The sequence below is a fragment of the Echinococcus granulosus genome (genome assembly GCF_000524195.1).
Source record: "Echinococcus granulosus chromosome Unknown EG_S00025, whole genome shotgun sequence".
Classification (NCBI taxonomy): domain Eukaryota; kingdom Metazoa; phylum Platyhelminthes; class Cestoda; order Cyclophyllidea; family Taeniidae; genus Echinococcus; species Echinococcus granulosus.
In genome coordinates this window covers 24,767-45,496 of record NW_020170405.1, presented here as the reverse complement: position 1 = coordinate 45,496, position 20,730 = coordinate 24,767, and the positions used below count along the sequence as shown (strand labels likewise).

Genomic DNA, 20,730 nt, shown 5'->3' with positions numbered 1-20,730 from the left:
TCAAAATTAGCAAACGCCAAATAATGAGCATGTTAGAACCTTATTACAGGAACGCAGATGTATTAATCCTATAGTAAAAATCCCTAGTAGTGGCAAGCAGGACAGGCGTGGCCATTCATTTGTCTAAGTGGTATCGATTTAATTTATGCTAAAATACCTCCATAGTGAAGGATCGCTTACCAGAATGACAAAACTTGCTGAATAAGAGAACACTTTTGTGATAACATCGCAATTTATGCGGCAGATGTGAGTATGGGTGATCATAAGTAAATCACCTCATTTCGCAAATAAACATAAGCATTCACTTGAATTAAAAAAAAATTAAAAAACCGGAACTCCCAAATGGAAGTTCAAGGTACTGCTTCCCCTGAGGTCGCCATCGCTCGATACGGGTACAGGAGGAGAAAACAAGGCGAGAATGCCGAGAGCTTTCCTTAAACAGAAGACGGGGTTTATTCAAAAATTAGTGGGAGATATTGAACTACCTAAGAGCGTTTATGAACTTCGTGCCCAACTTCGCTAATCGTAAAAAAATAGCAAATATTAATGACAGATTTGTAAGGAAAATTTAGTGAGACTAGAATAAAGTTAAAAAGATAAGCCAATGGAAAGGTAGATGATAGATCAACGCATGTAAAGGAAACGTAGGACTGAAAAATCTGAAACGATAATAGCATAAGAAATATGTTAATCCACACTAAGTTAGGACAATGTTTTACCAATTTTATACATTTTGATTTCAGCCAGGTTAGGGAGTAGTAAATAGCCCAACATTTCCATCCCGACCAACTTCACTCAATACAAATTAGATTCTGGGGGAATAAGGCACGGAGTCTTAACTTCAATTCAAAGATAGGATTCATTTTACACATCCACCTTTGATTAAGCAGACAGGCACAATGCTTGCTCAGGCATGCATTGAGCAAGCAGACTTACTGTATGAAATATGTTTACTAAATGTGAACGACATTGATCACCATAGAGATGCAGAAAGATTAAAACGTGCTTGCCTACTTTCACGTAAAAACTCGAATACAATGACCGTGCAATAAAGGGAAATTAGACCAAGTGCAACACTTCGCGAATTGCTCTATTAATGTGCACCACTTTGAAATATTGCAGCTAGATCTGACGATGATACCGGAAGTTCGTCAGCGGGTGCTTAAATTGTAGCCGTTGTTACAAAAAGGGTAGTTCATTTAATTTTATTGTTCCGTCCTAGGAGATATCAGCAACAGGAACAAGCGACAGAGCGGGAGCAGTCTGTAATATGCATCATCAACCGACTGTCAACTGGATCACTAAAGACCCGCTAAGATAGTATGGTGGAAAGTAATTAGCTACTTTGATATGAAGATCATGCGTTTACTGCAAGGCTAACGCGCTAGTCCTGTGATAACTCGTGGTGCACAGCACATGGTCGTGTTTCTGCCACCCAAAATTACAACAAAAAAACAAAGCACACGCCTACACAGCCAAGCCCCACGACCACATGATGTCAAAGGTGGCTCTGAAAAATGTTTGGCTATTTGCTATCAAAAAGTGCAGGTCTCAGACAAAGGACTAAACACGTGCGCCGAGTGTACTAGCAACAGTTGTTCGGATCAGTGAAAAATAAACTGGGTGTTGCACATATTTTTGCAGACTACTGGAGGCTGCTCAAGTATTCCTCCCTAGGATAACCTGTAGCAACTGAGGACCTAATTTAATGGTCAAATTAAGGGCTTTTAGAATCTATTTCATATACTTTGAGCGAGCAGGATTAGTTATTACGCAAACAAATGGATTATAAATTGAAGTAATCGCATCACCGATTCACAAGTCACCAGCCAAATGCGTCCAAGTGCTTCTTATCGGTAAAGGAAAGGTTAAAAATTCCATAGAACGATAATTGGTGCAAATGGCAACTGAATATTAAGTGTGCACTACATACGCTAGTGTAGATAACACAAATGACCAGAAAAGAGGAGCACGGGCATATATGTGCTTTTGTAAGTGAATAATCGGTTCTACAAAAAGAAGAGTGAAAATTAAGGCAAAAATCTGTAATTTATGATGGCTACCCTAAGACAAGGTGGGCAAGTCCAAGGTGGCTTCTTCTAGGTTAACGAAAAAGGAACAAGGCAGAAAAAGGTGCAAATGCACAGTGGGATCGTCTACACTTCCATTCAGTTTGTTAAAATAAGACACAACAGGGTAAGCGAAAGCTTCGAGCTACAATACCCAGAACGTTAAGTGCGTGTCAACATCCAACCAGAAAGTAGGAAGCTGATGGCATTAGATTAAGGCACTTGGTGGTGTAGTACGCAATTACCTGCAAAACATGCTCTTGCTATTTTGCAGTTAATTCAGATAAGAGTGGAGGCCCAACTTTCTATTTCCGAATTCATGGCCAACGAAAATAAAAATAAGAATTCAATTGAATTGATCATCTGTTGAAGAAAGGGAAAAAGCTATACAGGCAAATTGCCTCACACAAAGTAGACCTTCAAAATTGCTTTATGATTCATTACAAAATGGTAAATTACCTCTTTAGTTTAAAACCTCCCTCTGAAATTAACCACCACTCTCCACGAAAGATGACGTAAGCCACTTAAATTCATGCAGCTAAGATCCTAAAAAAGGACAGCCTTAGAAAGTACGAAAAGAATTTAAATATAATTTTTAACTTTAGATTGAACCAGTCTGCGACGTACGATTCGGCGCAACTGACAAATGCCACGTCACATACATGTTATGCTGGCAAAAAAGTTCGAATTTTAGTGCAGTTTGGGATTGAAGAAAATACATAGGATCAAAACAGGAGGAATCTAACTACTAACGCAGTAAAAAAACTCTTCGGCTAGTGAACAAATACAAAGCGAGTCGAAAAGGAGACAGATCTTAGCGCTTGATCCTGTTTGAAAAGCAATTTCAACGGAATAAGGGCACACACGCACACAGACAGAGGGATTAAGCTGTTTTCGTCTAAAGTTTAAGGTATAGATCAGGGACAAATCCGTTTTTAAAGCTCATAGAGAGGCAGAGGACGCAGTTCATATATCATACATAATCATAAAAATAAAAGCTGCAACCCTCCAAGTATGCATAAACTGTACAAACCAGTGTATCGACAGTGTTCCAAAGTGACCAGAACAGCTGGAGGTGAATAAGTCAATGTCCCCTTCGAAACTGTCCCAAACCGCAGAGCATGTACCTGGTAAATCCATCTTTCCATATGGTACCGCGATCGACAATATCCTCTCAACCTCCTACCAATACATGCGCATGATGAAGTGGTGTAAACTTCCTATGTCCGTTTTGCAGGAAGTATTATGATCAAAAAGCTGAAGAATATGTTATTTATGTTACACGATACTGTTGCTAATGTTTTTTCCTACCAGATTACAAATGGCATGATAAATAATACGCCTTGCTGACAGTTTGATTAGACCAAGGCAGTAAATATAGGCGGGGCGGAAGTGCTTTAAGCCCTATGTAAGGGCTTATTCGCAAACAAAAAGACGCAGTGTGTTCCGGCTACCAGTTTTCATCTAACTCAGCTCTAGTGCAACCCTTTTGATTTTGGAAGATAATAAATTTATATGGCTCAAAAGAGCGAAAGTGGAATAAAAATACTAAGAAGGTGAGACGGAAACAATGTTACACAATGCTACATCAAACAAAAGAAGTCTTACGAGGTGATATCAAACCGAGTAATTATTTTGAATAGTACCATGTCGTTACCTGTGCAGTAATCCACGTTTAAGACTGAAAGTTTAGACAGGTTGAAAAAGTGATGGAAAACAGCACGGCAGTTAACAAGATTGGAGCAAAACAATTCGCACAAGGCAAAAATTCATTAGGAAAAGAAAAAGAGCTCTGCTGCATGGATTACTGATAGATATCAACGAAAACTTTAGAAGGTGCATTAAAACAAATGAATCATTGCACGCCAAAAACACTACCAATGGCTTTTATAGCACCAGTAATTCACCCACTATACTGTTACTTTCAGGCTCAAGTTGGCATGATCTATTCAAAATGCCTGCTTGTACAACAAACTACCCCTTAAGGGACGGATGTGGCGATAACAATTCTGTGGGATAATGGTATACACACAATCGTACTTAGAGAGTAATTTAATGGAATGCAAGCTGGGAGTATCTCAAAGTGAAGAGGGTGAGAACGAACGGACAATAGCGCCATTTGTAAACTAAGAGTAAATGCTGAAATAACGCGCAACCACGACTTCGCCTTCCACAAAAAGAGGAAAAAAGGAAGTCAGATGGATAAAAAAATGTAAATGGGAGCAAAGGTACGAGATATATGCGCACATACTTTGCAAACTCAGGAAACGCTACGCATACATTTTTAGGTGGACAACCAATTTTTTCCCAATTTTCCCCCATTGAAGACCTTATCTTTTCACAAAGCGCGATCTGGAAAATACCTTTTCACATCTTCAATGCAGAATTATGCTTTAAAAGAAAAAGTTGTTTTCAAATCAGGTATCTTGATAATAAGATCCTTTAAGCAGGCTAGAAGGAAGATGACGTGCCTCGCAATCGAGAAAATGGACACCAGTTAAGTAAAGTGGTAAGCCCACAAAGCGATGCCTGGTCTGCTTCGACACACCCGCCAGCAGCACCCACTTTGCCTAAGCAACCCTGACGGAACGTATACACAACATGCGTTTCTCATTAGTCCAGGATAACTGGTTGCAACAAACCATGTGCTTGGGCTCCAAACAGCAAGAGAAAACTACAGCTATGAAAGTCTGTAAATTAGTTTGTTTGACCTGAATTATTTTTGAGCAACAAAATCCCCCCTATAAGTCGAATACTCGAGCATTCACGAAATTTAAGCGGTTTATAAATAACAAAATCCTATCCCCACCTCCAACATGATCAACCTAACTAGCTTTGGAGGTTCATTGTGTGACCGGGTATTATTTTTAGGAAGCGTATTATTCTCCCTCCAGAATACCTTTTTTATTCAAGACCATTGAGGATAAGATGCACAATCGTTAAGGTGGGGAGTGCTTTGTTGCAAAGACTGTGAAGCAATCCAGACGTGAGGATTAGCGTGAAAAACACATGGGAAGAGGAAAATCCTCCTCAAATACAAAAAGTGGGGAAGAGAACTTGAGATGGTGACGAGCATGACAAGCTATGAAGATAGCACATACGTCCATCCTGTTCTAGCATTCGCATGTTTACATTTAAATTGAACCATGAAGTGTGCGATAACACATGAATATACGTAAACAGAGGTGTACATTATAAGACAAATAGCACATCATTTTCAGGAAGTATCAAAAGAAAACCGACTACCACAATCTAGTTGTCGTGATGTACTACTAACATAAAAATCTGCACTATTAAGCGGACCAATTAACTGTGTTCAAGTGTATGTGCAGGATCAAATGACACATCTATTAGCCCTAATATGACTTTTGCTAGATATAAAACAATTAGGTTCAACCAGTTATCATAATCTGATAAATGGCACATGTCAAATACTTGTGAGCAGCTTCAGATGGAAAAATTGAAGTATCACGTATTTGATGGTAGTCTTAGACGCGAAAACCTCAAAATTGCAGATTTAGTCAGCCGTAATGGGATGTTAAAGTGAATTTTAAAAAGTGCATGTTATATCTACGGCATTTAAAGCCATAATCCCATGGGCACAAAATGAGTTTCTGGCTTACCATCGATGAGGTTGGGATGGTCGGCAAAAATGGCGTTATTTAATGCATACACGCAGCACGTGTCGCCGACTTCATCACTTAATGTGAAGGAAGGATGGAGACTAATGCAGACACAGATAAACATGGCTAGAACACATTTCCACCTACATTGAAAAACAATGGACCAAAATTAGCAAGTGAGTCATTCGCGGGGGGGAGGGGGAAGGGAGGAGAGTGTGAGGACCCCACGTACACATCCGTTTCTTTACGTCGTCTGCATATTTGGAGGTACGTTTGCGCACAAACGGCGCTGAGGCGATGCAACTAATTGTGATCCCTTGATCTCCCACACCAAAAAGTAGACAATGGTGACCAAGAGAAGATACACAGATTGTGAACCGCTATAACGGTATATTTCAATTTTAAACTAAACCATACAGGCTCTTTTGATCACCCTCGATTCGACTTCTGCCTTGGTGAGGTATGGTTTAATGTCTATGCTAGGGTCACTCGCAGTCCGGTACGCTAAATGGCCTCCAGAGGGGCAACTCGGGTACCACTAAGCCATGCTTCACTTTCATTAATCACATCAACACACGGGCAGTAGTGAGAAGCGAGAATCACAAACGACTGGAAAAAACGGAACATCTTGGCCACAAACGCATTTTTTGTTTGGCAAAATAATTGTTTCTTTCTCAACAATAACGTGAACGAAGTTTTAAAACAGGCTTGGGAGTTGGGGGAGAGCATAACCCTCGGACTCACTAGAAATGCAGTTTTAACAGAAGGAACAACAAAACCGTGGAATATGGCTTTAACCTAATAAGATGCAAGCATAAATTTCTAGTATACCTTTTGCAATTGGGAAAAAACTCCGTAAAAGATGCTAAACGTGCAAACTAAGAAATTTGTGGAGTAGATTCATATGCCTAAAATTGAGGAACAGTACATACTACTTAAGGTATCGCAGATGAGGTGGATAAAGTAAAACAAGACACCGTACATTGGACTAAAGAGGATTTAATCAAAAGAAGTACAATTAGATTCCAAACTGTCATGTATATTCTGTCGTGCTGGAAGTGGTTGTGATGTTACAGCAAGCTCAGATAAAAAGCCCAACAATAGTTAGCGTAAGCACATCATGCAAACAAGGCTTGAAAATGGCCTCCGGCGAGAAGAAAGTGCTAATTAGATACAAAATGAATGGGCGGCAGGCGCTTTGTAAGAATGAGAAATTAAGGATTGATGGGAGGGTGTATGGAAAAAGGACAGCACACACAGACACACAACCACGTGCTCGAAATGGAAAGTTACAAAGCTGTACCATTAAATCCAAAGCAAAACTTTTGAGAAGTGGCGCAATTCTAGTTTCCCGGCTTGGTTAACAGAAAATGCTAAAAAATCCTGGTTTTAGTGGATGATTTCTCCAAACAGACAATGGCGGCGATTGTATAATCAAAGGAACGCAAATGCACGGAGACACGACATCAGAAAATGCATAGGAACCCAGTTTCATGGTCATTAATAAATCCATCTTTAAGCTAAAAAACATTGATACTTTTTTCTTTGGAAATTATACCTCAATAAGGTGTTCTACTATTCATTCCAAAAGTGTGTTATGCGAAGCCTAAAGAGCCAGAAAGTACTGACTTACAAACGAACGTGCCAATAACGACGAACAACAGCCCCAAACAGAGGAATTCCTTTTTTACCATAAAATATACACATTGCAAAGTTGGCCAAAAACATGGAGACTTAGTCTGAGAATAGTATTCGATTAATATTAAAGTATCACTTCAGCAATTGCACAATTTACCATATGGAATTAAGCATCTATAAAGGAGAATAAACCAGAATTGCCACCTAAGACAAAGAACCTGATGCTTACTCAAATACAGCTGCAACTGAAAATCTGATAGCTCTAAATAACGCTGCTATCAACTTCAATACGAACAACACCCACTGGGTCCGCTTTGATATTAAGTATTCGAAGCAAAATAAGGACAAATTTCGTGACACGGACGAGAATTCTGTGGGTTTTAGGTCGTCGAGAGTGAGTAATAGAATGAGTGATGCGATAGAACTGTTAAAGCCTATTTTGGACAAACGACTCATAAATAGCAATTGGGCGAAAGTACGGGTAGCAAGAGAAAGGTCAAAAGGGGAAATTACGATCAATTTCCCCTAAGATGTAACAGTAGCATTTATGTGATTGACGTCGATTGTACGCCCAATTACGAAATAGGGGAAAATAAATCATGTTTTGGCAAATTATCTACTTAACGTTTGTCACTGTAGCGAAGTTAAACACTTTTCACATTGTCCGTTGAATTACACAGGTTTTACTATCTTTGAGTCCTGCTCCGTAAACTTCCGTTGCCAGACCACCAGATTCTCTTACAAATCATGAAACTGCCTCCACACTCAAGTATCCTACAAAGTTTACATAAATGACGCAGAATACACAACAGTACCGAAATTACGGCATTAGCTACAGGCCCACAAAATTCCCAGATGATTTCACCATTACCTTCAGACAGCAATTCCCCATCGAAATATAGTTTCACAACCTCCAAGATGAGCAGCATAAAGTACGAATAAATTGTTGGAAGTGGAAAAATGGCAGCCTGTAGAGATGCCACTTCTTGCAGACGGGAGAGGAAGAAATCCGACCAACAACTCAGAGTTGTTGTAAAATAAATTGTAAATGTAAATGTAAAATAAAACTAAATTAACTCATCAAAATCTCGTTGATGTACTTAGAGGGAAGTTCTCCACCGCCACCAACGAAGTGCAATTTCTAATAGAGTAGGGACTCACCCATTGCAGTGGGGCTCCTCACCCTGCCTCTCCCCCTCTCCTTCTCTCTCATGCAAAGTAAGAGGGGGTGAATTAGCTGAGAAACGGGGCGGGGATGGAGGACTAGTGGGAGGTGGTGGGGGAATTTGGAGCGGGGGGGTGGCGGACTCTTCCAGAGTCTGTTCTGGAGCTAATGGAAGCGACAGTTCCACTGGATGGAGACTGGAGAGCGCCGGGAGTTGGATATCCGCCGACCCCTGCTGCTGCTGAGGAAGACGTTGCTTTGCGTAGGCCAATTTAAATGCATCGCCAATGATTGCATTCAACTCCTCTGCCTGTAAATGGAGACAAAGAGATGCATTGGGTGCTTCAAGGAAGCTCTTAATCGCTTCTGGAATACAACTTGGAAAATATTTTGATGCAACATCCATTAAAATCTACCACTGACTGCCTTGCTTCCATTCATTTTGTCTACACGTCTGACTTTTGCAGTGATATCTGCTTTTTTAGGAGTAATTCAGATCCTTCAAGACGGTGTAATAGTAGAGGCAACCAACATCTCGATCCTATGCAACGACAGTATCCCTTCGTCAGTAATAAAAACAACAAAAAGAAATCCCGAACCCCATTTCAAGGGGTTCATTAGACTTTCCCCGAGTAGCATATTTAAATCCACAGAAATGGAAAAAGCGAAAACATTACCCGATTCGTAATCTATCCTTTTTCAGCAAAAAAACTGGATTTGTTACATTAACAAGGCTTAATGTGGACATGTACCCACAAAAAAGAAAGGTTGTAGACATCACTTTTTTTTATAAAAATCAACTGTTTACTTGACGCAGCACAGCTTCGGAAATGCCCTTAGACTTGTATTATTTACCCTTGAAACCCTTCCTGGCAAATGTGGCATGGCAATCTTTCCGTCTTAACTGCATCAGATCGTCTAGTGCTACCACAATGGCTAACCTCTATGATGCTTACCGACGCCAACATGTACAGGAGTAACCTGAATATGCTGCAAAATAATGTGCAAGTACACCTTCCAAATGGTGCACATTAATGCAATCATATCAGCTATACATAAGTCGTAAAAAGCCTCAATGTGCACATTGAAGGCACCTTTGCTAAGGGTTCAATCAGGTCTACTTAAGTTAGCAATCTAGACGTGCTGACCTTTACTGTCCACAAATGTCTACGGTGCAATCCATAATACTCATACATCTAGTCCGCATATCGGTATTCGAAATTACTCAGATGGTGCAGATCTTGAACTTTCTGTGCCTTGGTGTAGTGTCAACGACTCGTCATGAAAAGACAAGCTTAAGAGGCCCTTGCTTAAGGTTCATTCAAATTGGTAAAGAGCAGTATTTTCTTATGTATAACAAATTTTTGAAAAGGTTAGTCTTAGCAAGGGGACAAATGGACCAACAGAATGCATTTCTTCTACTGCAATGGTAAGAGAGGGTTTCATTCGAGGAAATAAGTCTGAAACAGCGCTTCGAAAGTGTATGCAACCATTTCAGGATAGTAGGTTTGTTAGCAGTCTCGAAACAAAATCGACGACCACAGCTATCTTTTACTGTTCTCGAGTGAGACAAGATGTCATTCGCTTTCAGAGGGTGCATAAAATTCTACAAATAAAAGGGAAGTATTCCCAAACGAAAGACATCTTATGTCTACCATATTTTTAGAAAGCTTGTAATACGATTTGTTGCAATTAATTACCGTAAACTGCTAACGTGTTACACACATGTGAAGGAGGTAAAGAACAGACTAAAGTGCGTAGGACATTTCGGTTTTTTGAGAAAACAAACAGTTCACCTGGTTCAGCTGTTAGTTTATTCTTACAACGGAATCGCATAGAAAAGGGTCGACTACCGATGCCGATACTAGTCCTCTGAATCACTGTTCAGTTAAATACAAAGTGTAGTAATAGTAGTCAAAATGTCACGATATCGTATAGCAGTAAATTCCGAAAATTAAACCACCATTTTTAAGAAAGCAATGCATAACAGATTTGTTTTTCCAAGAAACTTATCATGCACTGAAGCAGCAATCCTAAAAAAGGAAAGCGAATTTGATTCACATAACCCACACAAGGGTGGAATTTTGGACAAGGGAAGGTGGTAATAATGATTGAAATTGTGTGCAACCTTTTCACCTGACTGGAGCCACATCGACACCGCATGTGAACTGCAAGAAGGCCAGATGAAAATGTCAAAACAGTGCTGTTACAGCGGATGCAGGGCCAAATATGGTTGAGGTAAGAAGGGGAATGCTGATATTAAAACGCAAGTAAGTCCACAACACGACTATTGTGGAGAGAGATTCATCAGACGAAATTAACTTTTCCCTCTTAATGTACGGGGAATAGGAAAAGAGGGGAAGTAAGATCTGGCGCAGGTTGAAAATGTAGATTACGGAAAATATGACAGAACGAATAACGGACCCTTGCTTGCAAATAATATGCATGAACAATAGCTGGCGCTTGCTGATAATAAACCAAAAATTTGTCAATTGAATTGTATGCACCAAGGAGAAATTCTACTGCAGGAGTGTTCTATGAAAAAGCCCTTCAAAAATAATCAACACATTCTACTCACTTGAATGATACCGCAGATGCTCGTCAAAACGAGAAACTAGAAATACATTAAAGCATAACCATTGTGAGGGAATCATATTTACTTCGAGAACAGTGGAAAGGATATGAATAGCTAACGACATCAAACATGGTCAGCAGATGAAAAAGAGGCAAATGTCAAACAGGGATTGGGCAATGAATCATCTCTAAGGTACAAATGTATGTCAACATGGTAGAATGGAATCTTTCAAACCACCTGTTCCTGATCAACCTGCCAAACTGCTACACTTCTGCACCATTATCTGCTATAGATGAAACAGACTGACAATTTGCATTATTAAAGTTAACATTGGTGGGAAGAATAAGAGAGTAAAGTAAGGACTTAACGGTTAACTGTAAGGCAACGCGACAGCAGAAATCCCAGCTTGGACAAGGTAAGGAAACAGGATCACAGGCGGAAAAGGTAAGATGACGGTCAGACTATTCACCCTTGCTTAACAAGTGCGTGTATTTAAAGGCAGTGCGTATCTCACACAGGTTTAAACACATAATGGACAACAGAAAGAAAAGGGAAACTGGCTTGTGCCACAGCCCACGGATAGGCGGTTCCAGCACATAAAAGGCGCACCCTGCTGGGCGACCGCACTTTTCACAAAGAAAAACTACGCACACAGACGCGGCTAAAAGGATGCATATCTTGGTTCCAAGTTAGCAATCCATACCTTAAACAAGGGCTACAAATGAATGAAAGCGAATGGAATTTAGCAACTAACAGGCTTAACCAGAATGCTTTAAAAACACGAAGAAATTCGGCCACTGTTTTAAACATACTCTTCACACCTCTTTATGAAGATCAAAGCCTGTAGGACAGCAATAAGTACGAAAATGCTATTAAAACCAATAAAGAGAAATAAAGAAAGGTACTATACCGAATGTTTGACCTATTCAGACGCGATAATTAGTGACTACCGGTTAGCAAAAGCACAAAGCCGTCGTCTACCCTCAACTGACATTGTTAGATGAGAGAAGCCGGGGCCAAAAAGAAAATGCAAGGGGAACTATTTCGCAAGCTTATAATTAGATCTGTTACCACGTCACATTACATCGACTCATACTGCAATTTTGCCAGTCTCAATTAAGCCAGGATTTGTTCTCAGAAGGAAGAATAGATTCGCCAATAACTACCCGCACTTCCTCTCCGTTTACTTGTTCTTATTTCCTACTCCCCATTCCCCCGTTCAGAGTTAGAGAGCAATAGTTGGCAGCTAGCCAAAAATAAACTCTTCCTTTCAGAGAACTGATAGGAATGGAAAGTAGTTTGGTGCATCACCACCTCCTACGGATTCCATTCACCCTCCAAGACATGCATTCATCAACCACAGTGCAGAATCAAGTATAAAGTTATGGCCGAACTTGCATGCTGCAAATAACCAATGAGCACTGTAGACGTTGTATAAATGGTAGCTACAAAATGTTTTTTGTATAACAACTGCAGCACAAAATGTAAACGACGAAAACAAATGGTCTAACGTTACAAAGAATGGACAAGACCAAGGAGAGATTAAAAGATCCACACTGGCTAGCAATCTAGAAAAATCCTTTTAAATGTAAGTTTAATAAAGGGGGCATGGAATCCGAAAAGTAGATTTATTATTGGTAAGTAGGTAGATGAAGTCTACTTTGAGACGCAAAATGCATCATTAGACTTGAGAAATTGGCGATCAAATAGAAGTAGCTGACGCAGTCTTCAAAAAAACAAGAGTATTGACGGTTCCTCAAAAAAAAAACTAGAAAGCCTCTTATTAAGCCATTTTTAATACGTTAAGGACGATAAATTTGCCCCATGATCATGCATTGTACGCACGAACAGCATGAAACCGAGTTTACAATAGAAAACTCCAGAGATTTAAGGAGCACAAAAGCCCCTAGAAACAGAAAGCAACGTCAGTAAATATTTAACGCATCAAGAATGGCCAACCAAGTCAAAATCGCCAGACGCTTTTAAAACAGGACGAACAAGATGCTGGAGTAATAGCGAGTAAAAGACAGCACTTCTAATACTAAAAGGATAAGGAATTAGAAGGATGCATGGAAATAAAATGCACTGAGCAACGTTGGACACACCTGATACTGTGTCTCTGTAGCAAAGATGTGGCAATATTGGCAAGGTGTCTCACTATTCGCTTCGCGGGCCAAAAAAGCGAACTTCGAAGAATACGGATCGCAGGTAGCATAGGAAATGCGGCGCAAGGCATGGGCCATGTAAACAGTCTGACGATTAATGATGACAAATGACATACCTTGCAATCGGGATCACAAACTTTCACTCCGGATGTCGATATGCAGAGCATAACAGGCTTAAAGAACGAAAACTTCTAAAAAACCGACTAAGATGCACTGCATTCTTACCTGGAGGACTTCCAATTTATTTCGAACAAAAGCAGCGCGCGAGAGCTTGTCAGCCTCAAATGGCATGGAGCCGAGGTACTAGACACTGATGATTAGGTATAAAAAACTACCAAAGCGGGTCGGAAAATAATGTCAGGAGGCATCTTATTGTTCTAGACTAGGTAAAGGTTAAGGTAACTACGGGTGACGCACAACACCCACAGCCCAGAACGACAATTCTCAAAGCAGTCTAAGACACCTCCCGCTTTGCATGTGTATTAAAACGAAATCAAACTAGATAGGGAATAAAATTTTAAATAACGTGGTGCACATCACACCACTATAGACCTATAGCAGTAAAATAAAAAATTCGGTATAATCTAACGTTTAAAAAAGATATTTTTTTCCAAAAGTGTTTTGTTAGTGGAAAATTTTTACCTGTACAATTACGTTGGGATTTAGTGCTGCATTTATCAGTCTGCTGACCTGCTGAGGCACTTGAGTGTCCTGCCATACGGTATGGCCTATGAGGCTGTCGTTAGCTCCCCAATTATTTCGTACCTTGGCATTTTGTTGCCCTACCGCACAATTTTGGCTTACCACAGCCCGCACCACTTCCACTATGGAATACAACAGGATGTCGGACACCGCTAAATAGGGTAGACACACTGTAAAGTTATGTGTCAGCCACATGTCGCATGACTGAGTTGCAGTGACGCCCACCGCCTAGACAGGTCTAGTTTCACAATACATATTTCATTTGACTCGCATTTGGGCTACCGGATGAATTTTACAAAAATAACTTGATATAAATGTATACACTCCCCTTTTGTCGCGTCTGCGTATACGAATAATCACCGTTTTTTCCATGCACATCTCTCCAAAAACACCTTAATGCACTGGATTTGCCTCATTTGAATGCGAATTATAAAAAGTCTTCTTATGTACGTTAGCTTTTTACCTTGTCTATAGTACTTCTTGCTAGATTTTCATTATTTTTGTGTCAAAAAATTCATTTTGTTTATAATTTTGAAATTCCGCTTTGCACTACCAATTAGAAATTCATGAATTTTTGGACAATTTACCTGAATAACTCCTTCGCACTTTGTGTTTAAGCGGGGTCATGGTGCACTTTTCGGATTTCTTCCAGCGGGAGTAGTTTCGTGTTTGGGTCTACCATCGTTCAGTAGATAGTTTATTCGTAATTTGAATTATGACAAATAAAGCTAAATTTGAGCACGATGAACTAGGCGACATTGAGGTTTTATGCGATTTACATCATATTTACTTGAAACCAATTTGTAAAGTACATTTAACTGTTCAAATTTCTGGTTTAAGTTGTATTGGGGCACAGGGCAGGTGCTTATCTACATGGGAGGTTTCAGAAAAGCTGCGGCAGCTTTGTCCGTCTCTTCTTTCACCGCCTATTCAGATGAAAGTGACGGGTGCAACTGTTGACTTCGTCCGTTTTGTTGTTGAGCTCAACTCGAGAGTTGACGTCAGAAGAGTTATTAAAGCTGCTGATAGTCAGGTATTGTTACTTTGTTGCAAAAATACAAAGGCATTACACGATGACTTCCTCTTTGCTTTTACCCCAATATCTTGGTAGCGGATAAAACTTAGTGGATTCCCCCAAACTTTGCGAGTTCGCGCCGGAGATGCGCCAATCGATTGTCCCCGCAAACACGATTGGGAGGCTTTTTTCCGAGATGCAAAGGATATGAACGAGTTGGTGCCAGGTGAACGCCCTGATACCGTCGTCATTTCCAAACTGCCGGTCCGTTGGTTCGCTCGTTCTAGCAGCACTACTAAATTTCAACCAGATCCCGAAATTGTCGAGGAAGTTTTTAAGGTAATTAACCTTGAAGTGACTTTCGTTTTTCTCAATGGCCCTATTAATGGGAGTATTCTCCAGATATATGGCAAGATCCGACGTATCGATATCCCAATGCTGGATCCGTGTCAGAACCCACAGCTTTTGACAAAAATGGGTCTTTCAGTGGACCATGCCAGAACTTTCCTGTCCGACTTCGGTTACACGCTTTCTGCTGAGCCGGATGCTGCTATTTCGTCATCCTCCTCTATCTACGGTCACGACGGTTTTGGAAAAATGGCTCCTTCAACAATCAAACCGTTATTTTTTGATGAAAAACCCCTCACCTCTGTTGACTCCGCCTCCCCACTAACCTTCACGGTTTTTATTCAATACACCGACTATTCGGGTTTTGCAGCGGCCATGGAGGCTCTAAGGGGTAAGAAACTGATATACGCGCCTAATGACAAGAATAACGCGGATTCACCGAAGTTCTTTTCTGCCGAAATAAAGGTGAGCCTCCTTTTAACAGCTGTCTCCTATTTCAAGTGTTCTTAGTGTCCGCATTATTTTGTGGTTCCCTTTAGTATGTTCGTTCTCTGAGGGCATTGTTACTAGAATGTTTTTAAAGGGAGCTCGCTGAAGGAAATAGGATTAACCTTTATTTATGTTGCTTCAGTGAATGCTCTGGAATGCCATAGTTGACGCCTATCCCCTGGGTCGTTTCGTTCACCCTTCTCGTTGATGTGTTCTTTATATGTTCAGTTACCAATGAATCTAACTTTTCGTTTGGTAAAATGGCTCCTTAACAGGCTACGTGTTCGGCTGACTTTAACTAAGACCTACATCCCTCTTTTCTGTTTCTATTCGAAGGCCCGGTTAGTTTATGAGTCTAGACTAATTAGGTTTCCGATGCGAATCCGATCCATAGAGCTGGATTTGCTCACAAGGTGAAGAATTGTTGAGTCTTATGTTGGTACCATTCTCCACTGTTTGACGCATTGATAAGATTGTTCAAATTACTAACGGTTTTTTTACTTACACGAGCTTGACCAATTATGCTTTCCGGTTGCAATGCGAATTCAAGCCCATGAATGTGAGGGGATATGAGTAATTAAGGGTCGGTTTCACCGACGTAACCGTAGTGACCACTCGATTTGTAGTCTGTACTTTTATTTTTTAATCGTGAGACCTTTTGGGTACTTGATGCATATGGGCAACAGCAGTTTGTCATTTTCACTACTTTGCATTGGCTAGTTTGTTCTGCATGCTGACCCTCACCAAGGCATGCGTTTCTAGATGCCTCCATTTGAAGATCTAGTCACCTTGTCTAGCCATACCTGTGAATCCAGATCACAAGAAGCTCTGCTTATGTTCGTACGTTAGCAGAGGTCGCTACATTGGTGGTGTAGACTGTTTCGACCAAGTGCTTGGCCCATTAATGAAATCGAGCTAGTTACTCGTCCCGAAGTTATGCTATCAGTTGCCCATTATGCCATTAATTTGGTTTTATGAATGGGATCAGTCTTCGGTTAACAGATTGAGCACCATCCACTAAGAAGAACGCAATAACCACTTGAATTTTTCTGGTACCGTTGTTCGAAAATTTTGACGCTTCGTGAGTTTCCAGTGTGAATATACGGTAGCAAATCGTCACTGAACTCACATTTTTTAATTGATTAAGTACTTAGCTAGTGGATGAAATATCAGGATCGTAGCATTGTCATGCATCTTCAAGAGCTACTTTTAATGGGTGATCTAGTTATCTAACAAAATAATATAGCTTCGATAACTTCGATATAAAGTTGTCACAAGCGGCGCTGAATATGTTTAAGTGATCGCAGGAGTGACTATATAAATTTATCCTTCGTCAATATTGTTTAATTTCATGTGTGAGGCAAATTATGTTGTCGTTTCCCACTTGTTAGGTGAATGTGGGTTTATGATGATGAATGTTATAACTCTTCTAGCCTTGTTACCAGTTAGCTCTTTTAAAAATTGGCCAATGAGGTTCAAAAATCATGTAGCGATTTTTTATGGGTACCGACGCCTGAAAATAGTAATATTTTTGCCATGATCATGTGTTAGCACCTCGCCAATTGTCTTCAGGCTTATTGATTGATTTATAATTGGAGGCGGTGAGTTGGTGGTGTTTTTGTGAGTAACTGGTCTGATTTTCACAAATAAAATCACTTTCATTGAACAATTTTCAAGTTTGTTCCTGCCAGCTCCCGTTTTATTATTAGCTACGTAGTTACTTAGGCTGCTAGGTGACAGGATTTTAATTTTCCTGCCCTCCCGTAATCTAACGAAACTGCACTTCTCTATGGTCTATTCCTGACCGAAGAGCTGGCCATCTTACCTAGTCCGACTTACCGATTAAAATCAAAAAGAGCGTTAGGACCCTTCAAATCGGTTACTTCGTTTCACGAATTTGAGGTTATGGTGTAGTTTATCAGGTCTGAATGCAAGGGACCACACTGATCCCTGAGTCACTGGAGATTAGAGGTACTAGTACCGCATGCTCGATGCGTTCTGCTAGGTAATTAATGGTTTCTCGTTAATAGTTGGAAGTGTTGTCGTTACTCTGTTGTTGCCCCACTGTTGGACACTTTGTCCTAATACTGATACTGGTTGCATAATTAATAGTTTTTCGTTGGTTAAGTAGTGATCAGAGGCCCAGAGGTTGGGCCGTTTTCGATCCACCACAGATCGATGCACTAATACTTTGTCACTGATTTCGCAGTTTTTAATTAGAAGTAATTTTGTGACTCCGCCGCAGGTAAACTTTGATCGAAGCAAACATCTCTCTGACCTCTCTGTGCGCCGACGAAAAGCAGCGCGCATTCAGCTGGAGGCTGCAGCTATAGCGGCTGAGGAGGAGGCGCGTCGTTTGAGGGCCGAGCGTGAGGCTCGGACGAGGGAGCTGGCGGCGCAGGCGGAGGCTGAGGCACAACTGGCCGCCAAACGTGCTGAGGAGAAGAAAAGGGAAGAAACAAGGAAAGAGGAATTGCTGCGTGCTCTGGCCAAACGTATCAAGAGGGAGCGGGCGAAACGTGCCAGGGTTGAAGCGGCCGACAAAGTGACTGAACGCGAGAAGAAACGACATAAGGGGAGTCTTTACTTGTCGCTTGGCGTTTTGACCTGCTTCCTCATAGATTGAGATTTTAACGCTACGTTATGAATGTACTTTTAATGGTAATCTCGAGTTTTTATTTGGAGAGTGGAGTGCTTTTCTGTTTAATACGACACAACACCTTTTTTTCAGAAATGCATCTTTTGGAATTTTGTCATTAAGAACTTGAGGTTTCTAAGCCCCCTTGACGTATTGTTTTTGGAGAGTTATGTTAACAAATCCTAAAGACATTTCATTTGGTTATCCACGCCAAGGTTGCATATCGTTATTATAACACACGCAGACAATTTTTATTTTCGGATTGAACTTGACATAGTATTGTGGATGCGAATCGTGTGAGTTGCCTCTTTCATGTACATCTTTGCTGTAAACTAGAATGCCGGGTAGTTTTTGGCAAATTTATGGATGTCTATTTTAGGCTTCGCATATTTTTGTATTTGATTATTACGCTACTGGATTGAGGAGGAAACTTATGGTTTTAGTCGCTTCTTTTTTGGCTACAGAAGCATCATCGTGAAAGGGAGAAAGCGATTTCCAAAGACACCAAGGATGGCCTTCCAGTTTCTACATCCAGCATTGCTATTCAGACTTCTCCCGAACGAAGCCATTCCTCTGGGAAACATGCAAGTGAAATGCTTTTTTGAGGAGGCATTGATGAACATTTAGAGTAGTTTAATCAAAATTCCATTTATGGCGCGATTGCATTTAGTCTTCTTGACCTGACGGACACAAACCTTCAATAATAGATTTCTCTACCGCATGACATTTCAGCAATCGCGAACAAAGTTGATTTCTGAGATGCGGGCCAGGTCCCCAGTGGAGGCTACCGCGGAGCGAATGCGTGAGAAACTGCTGCAAAAGCGGGAGCTGCAGCTGCGGGCGCGACTGCTTTCGGCAAGTTGTGAATTTTATGTCTGTCTGCAACCGGAATGTGAGGATACTAACTTCTACCTTCTATTTCCTCTTTAGCGTCTGCACGAATGATTCCAAGTGGCTGAGTGTTTGTACATTGGAGGAAATTTTTACTTATCTTTATGTAAAACAATATCTTATATGTGTGCACGATTATTCACAAAAAATACAAATATTTTAAGGCAATTTAGTATTAAAACGCTTAAAAGAAGGAACTTTTGAGTTGCAATTCTTGCCAGCCTTTTGAAACACCCCATAATAGGTATTGCAACTCTGCAGTTATTTGATATAAAGTATTTTTTTTAATGAGGACGGCCATTGCCATAATTCCAAGGGCTGATATGAAGCTTCCGACTACCAATAACTGGCTGGGTTCGAAATATTATGGGCTTAGCTCGCATCAGTGGTGAAACGGCAATGTTCCATCAGATAATGTCTTATTTCATTGGCAGCAGCTCCGGGAGATTTACCCACTACTGTTTGGAGCCTGCATAGACTGTGTGAAAGAAAACCTACTTTGCCTAGCTGTGGTGTGATTGGGCGATAATTTTTGTGCATGCGGGTCTTCCACGATTCATGCCACACGTGCTAATGGCCCATCAGGCCTTCTGCATGGTTGCAAGTTACTTATATAGGCACGAGCATTATAATACATATGGGGATAGCTAACTCCGTTAGGCAGCCCACTACCAGAGAGCAGTCATATTTCTGTCATACTGATGGTATGCAAAAGTTTTATGGGAGAGGACAGCAGGGAGTTTTTGGTAATCGCATGCTGTTTGCAGTGGTCAGTAATTGAGGAAAATTTGGTAGTGACTGCATTTTTTCAAAAACTGTAGGGAGCATTTGCGTAGTGATTGTGATGTGGGGACTTGGCAAGAAACGGAGCGCGGCTTTGGGCTGTTGGTCAGCATTAAAATGGTGAAACAGCGACTTCGAGATTCTTGCATTGAATGCTGTGACCCATGGGTGGAGAGGCATAAGAATTAATGAGTAACTACTTCTCTGTCGTACTCACAGGGAGTGCTGTGGACCTTGACCTTAATTGCAGTACCAGCTTTGGAGTATTGGTCACCATCTTGGATGCAGGGACCGAGCTTTAACGTCGATGGTTTGCGGTGACACCAGATTAGCAGGATGAAAATCACTCGTACCAAGTTCGAACTGTAGGCAGAAAAAAGAATTCAAGGGTTCACCGAGCTGGGATCAATGTTTTTTTGAAGGGAAACGTTCGAGTGAGAGGGAGTTATTTAAGAAAAAATCTATTAATCAACTCGGATACGAAGAACTTGTAAAAGTAAAGTTCTGTTTTAGGCAAAAACAGAATCGGTGCCGCCGTTTGCTGTTTTGTTTGCATTACTATCAATGTCCGCATTGGATGCGCGTTTTGTACATAACATGCGGGTTCAGGTAAAAAAAGTGCTTCACAC

At 40.7% G+C, this 20,730-nt stretch overlaps 2 protein-coding genes across 2 annotated transcripts; one reads left to right on the top strand and one right to left on the bottom strand. All coding sequences in view use genetic code 11, as the record gives it.

Annotated features, from left to right (window-relative positions):
• Positions 1-8,487: 8,487 nt before the first annotated feature.
• On the bottom strand, positions 8,488-13,526 carry EGR_04144 (Ankyrin repeat and sterile alpha motif domain-containing protein 1B; the record flags this gene model as incomplete). Its single annotated transcript, XM_024493393.1, has 4 exons — positions 8,488-8,805; positions 13,176-13,322; positions 13,352-13,408; positions 13,461-13,526. The coding sequence occupies 4 exons, from the start codon at positions 13,524-13,526 to the stop codon at positions 8,488-8,490; spliced, it is 588 nt and encodes a 195-aa protein (XP_024352094.1).
• A 1,126-nt stretch (positions 13,527-14,652) lies between these two features.
• On the top strand, positions 14,653-19,386 carry EGR_04143 (Splicing factor, arginine/serine-rich 17A; the record flags this gene model as incomplete). Its single annotated transcript, XM_024493392.1, has 6 exons — positions 14,653-14,970; positions 15,049-15,765; positions 18,035-18,378; positions 18,871-19,015; positions 19,160-19,286; positions 19,358-19,386. 6 exons carry the CDS (start codon positions 14,653-14,655, stop codon positions 19,384-19,386), a joined length of 1,680 nt encoding a protein of 559 aa, XP_024352093.1.
• Between the last annotated feature and the right edge of the window lie 1,344 nt (positions 19,387-20,730).